General features: G+C 44.1%; 1 protein-coding gene across 1 annotated transcript; it reads left to right on the top strand.

The window, feature by feature from the left end:
• Positions 1–289: 289 nt before the first annotated feature.
• On the top strand, positions 290–1,298 carry LOC136473093 (uncharacterized). Its single transcript, XM_066470788.1, has one exon. The coding sequence runs from the start codon at positions 356–358 to the stop codon at positions 1,022–1,024; it is 669 nt and encodes a 222-aa protein (XP_066326885.1). The 5' UTR covers positions 290–355; the 3' UTR covers positions 1,025–1,298.
• The last annotated feature ends 592 nt before the right edge of the window (positions 1,299–1,890 follow it).

The raw sequence follows: 1,890 nt of genomic DNA, 5'->3' as shown, positions 1-1,890 counted from the left end.
AAAATTTTGTAGTTGAAAACCTTTTTCAGTTGAGTTTATTTAGTATTCAAAATATTCAATACAAGATTATGAAATATTTGTAAAAAAAAAGATAGAATCCATTATATACTGACAAGTGATTGTATGATACAATGGTAAGGAAGTGACAAAATATTATATACTATATCGGGCCAGTGCCGTGGCAAAATCACGAACACGGACATGGACACGCGTCAAGCCTCGGTTGGTTTTCAATGCCTATAAATCACCCATGCCGTCGTTGCCATCTGTGCACAAGCGTTCCCCAGCTTGCACTGGAGATCGAACAGATAGGGATTGGAGTGAGATCAAGCACCCATCTGGACTGGTGGCGACCATGAGGTCCGGCCTCCTCTCGCTATGTTTCCACCTAGCCCTAGCCATTACACTGGCAACAAATGTTCCTAGCCTTGCTCATAGTAGGGTAATTGACCTAAAGCCACAACCCAAACCAACGCCGCAACTTGAACCAAAGCCCACACCGCAACCAGACCCAAAGCCAAAACCCAAGCCTACACCGCAGCCTGACCCAAAACCCGCACCACAACCAGACCCAAAGCCAGAACCCAAGCCGTCGCCACAGCCTGAACCAAAACCCACACCACAACCAGATCCAAAGCCTGAACCTAAACCGGCACCGCAACCGGAACCAAAACCTGCACCACAACCAGACCCAAAGCCAGAACCCAAACCGACACCGCAACCAGACTCAAAACCCACACCACAACCAGACCTAAAACCGGAACCCAAACCTACACCGCAGCCCGATCCAAAGCCTGAACCAAAACCAACACCACAGCCACCCTCCCCACAACCAATCCCCAAACCTACGCCGGGAACTAAACCTCAGCCAGATCCTCAACCAAGCCCAAAACCCCAACCTGAAGCATCCAAGCCAGAGCCCCAGCCACCTACACCAGAGCCAAAACCCCAACCTGAACCATCCAAGCCAGAGCCACAGTCTCTTTCACCACCCATTGACACGGCCGTCATGGAAGGGAACTAAGAGGAGCATAGTGGCACCGATCAACGTGCATACCACCTATAGCTTTTCGCTATGACTAATAAGTAATACTATATTTGTGTAAGAGCGAGCTCTCTCTTTATATATATAGAGAGAGTTTGTACTACTGCAGTACTATGTATGGACGATGTGTGTGTACCCACCTTTTCCCGTGTGTTTCCATCAGGATGCATCCATGATCCATGTATATGCTTTGCTAAGTTTGTGTATCATCAATAAATAAAAGAAACAAGTCTTGTGTGCCTTGTTTCGATGGTTACGTTGGCCATTGTTTTTTCTCTGTTTTTTTTTCTAAAATATTTGAACCGGCAAACACAAGATTTCTCGCCTGTCTAATTGATATCGCAGGGAGTTCTACAGAATCTAAAGCTTTTTCGATAGCAGTTGTACTCTTTGATTAACGATGAGACTGACATTTTTTTTTTATCAATGGACGTCTGATTCAACAACAATATCTCATCTGTTTCCGGTTAGTACCGGTACCCAGAATGTGTTATCAGAACAAGGAATACAGCTGAATTCAAGGTGGAGTTAACTAAGGCTATATAGGCCAAGAGAAGATACATATGGGCCTATTCAAATGGGGAAATACACTATGCTTAACGAGGCCAGACGACCCAACTCGATCAACTGCACATGCATGCTGTTAATTTTCATTCAGACGGCGTAGTACTGCACAAAAACTAAAATAACAATCTATACTAGAATATAAGGAATCAAGGACAAAGGATTGCAGTACTTCACCCAAAATTAAAGAGATACTGTGGGCTTTTCATATATATACAGTATTATAACAGTACCTAAGAAGTAAGAGTATGCACACCTATATATTGTATTTGTACCTGTTG

The sequence above is a fragment of the Miscanthus floridulus genome, chromosome 8 (genome assembly GCF_019320115.1).
Source record: "Miscanthus floridulus cultivar M001 chromosome 8, ASM1932011v1, whole genome shotgun sequence".
NCBI lineage: Eukaryota > Viridiplantae > Streptophyta > Magnoliopsida > Poales > Poaceae > Miscanthus > Miscanthus floridulus.
This window is presented reverse-complemented; position numbering and strand designations above follow the sequence as displayed.

What these genes read in the sequence shown, in the direction of transcription:
- LOC136473093 (XM_066470788.1), top strand. Translation starts at nt 356, where the DNA reads ATGAGGTCCGGCCTCCTCTCGCTATGTTTCCACCTAGCCCTAGCCATT.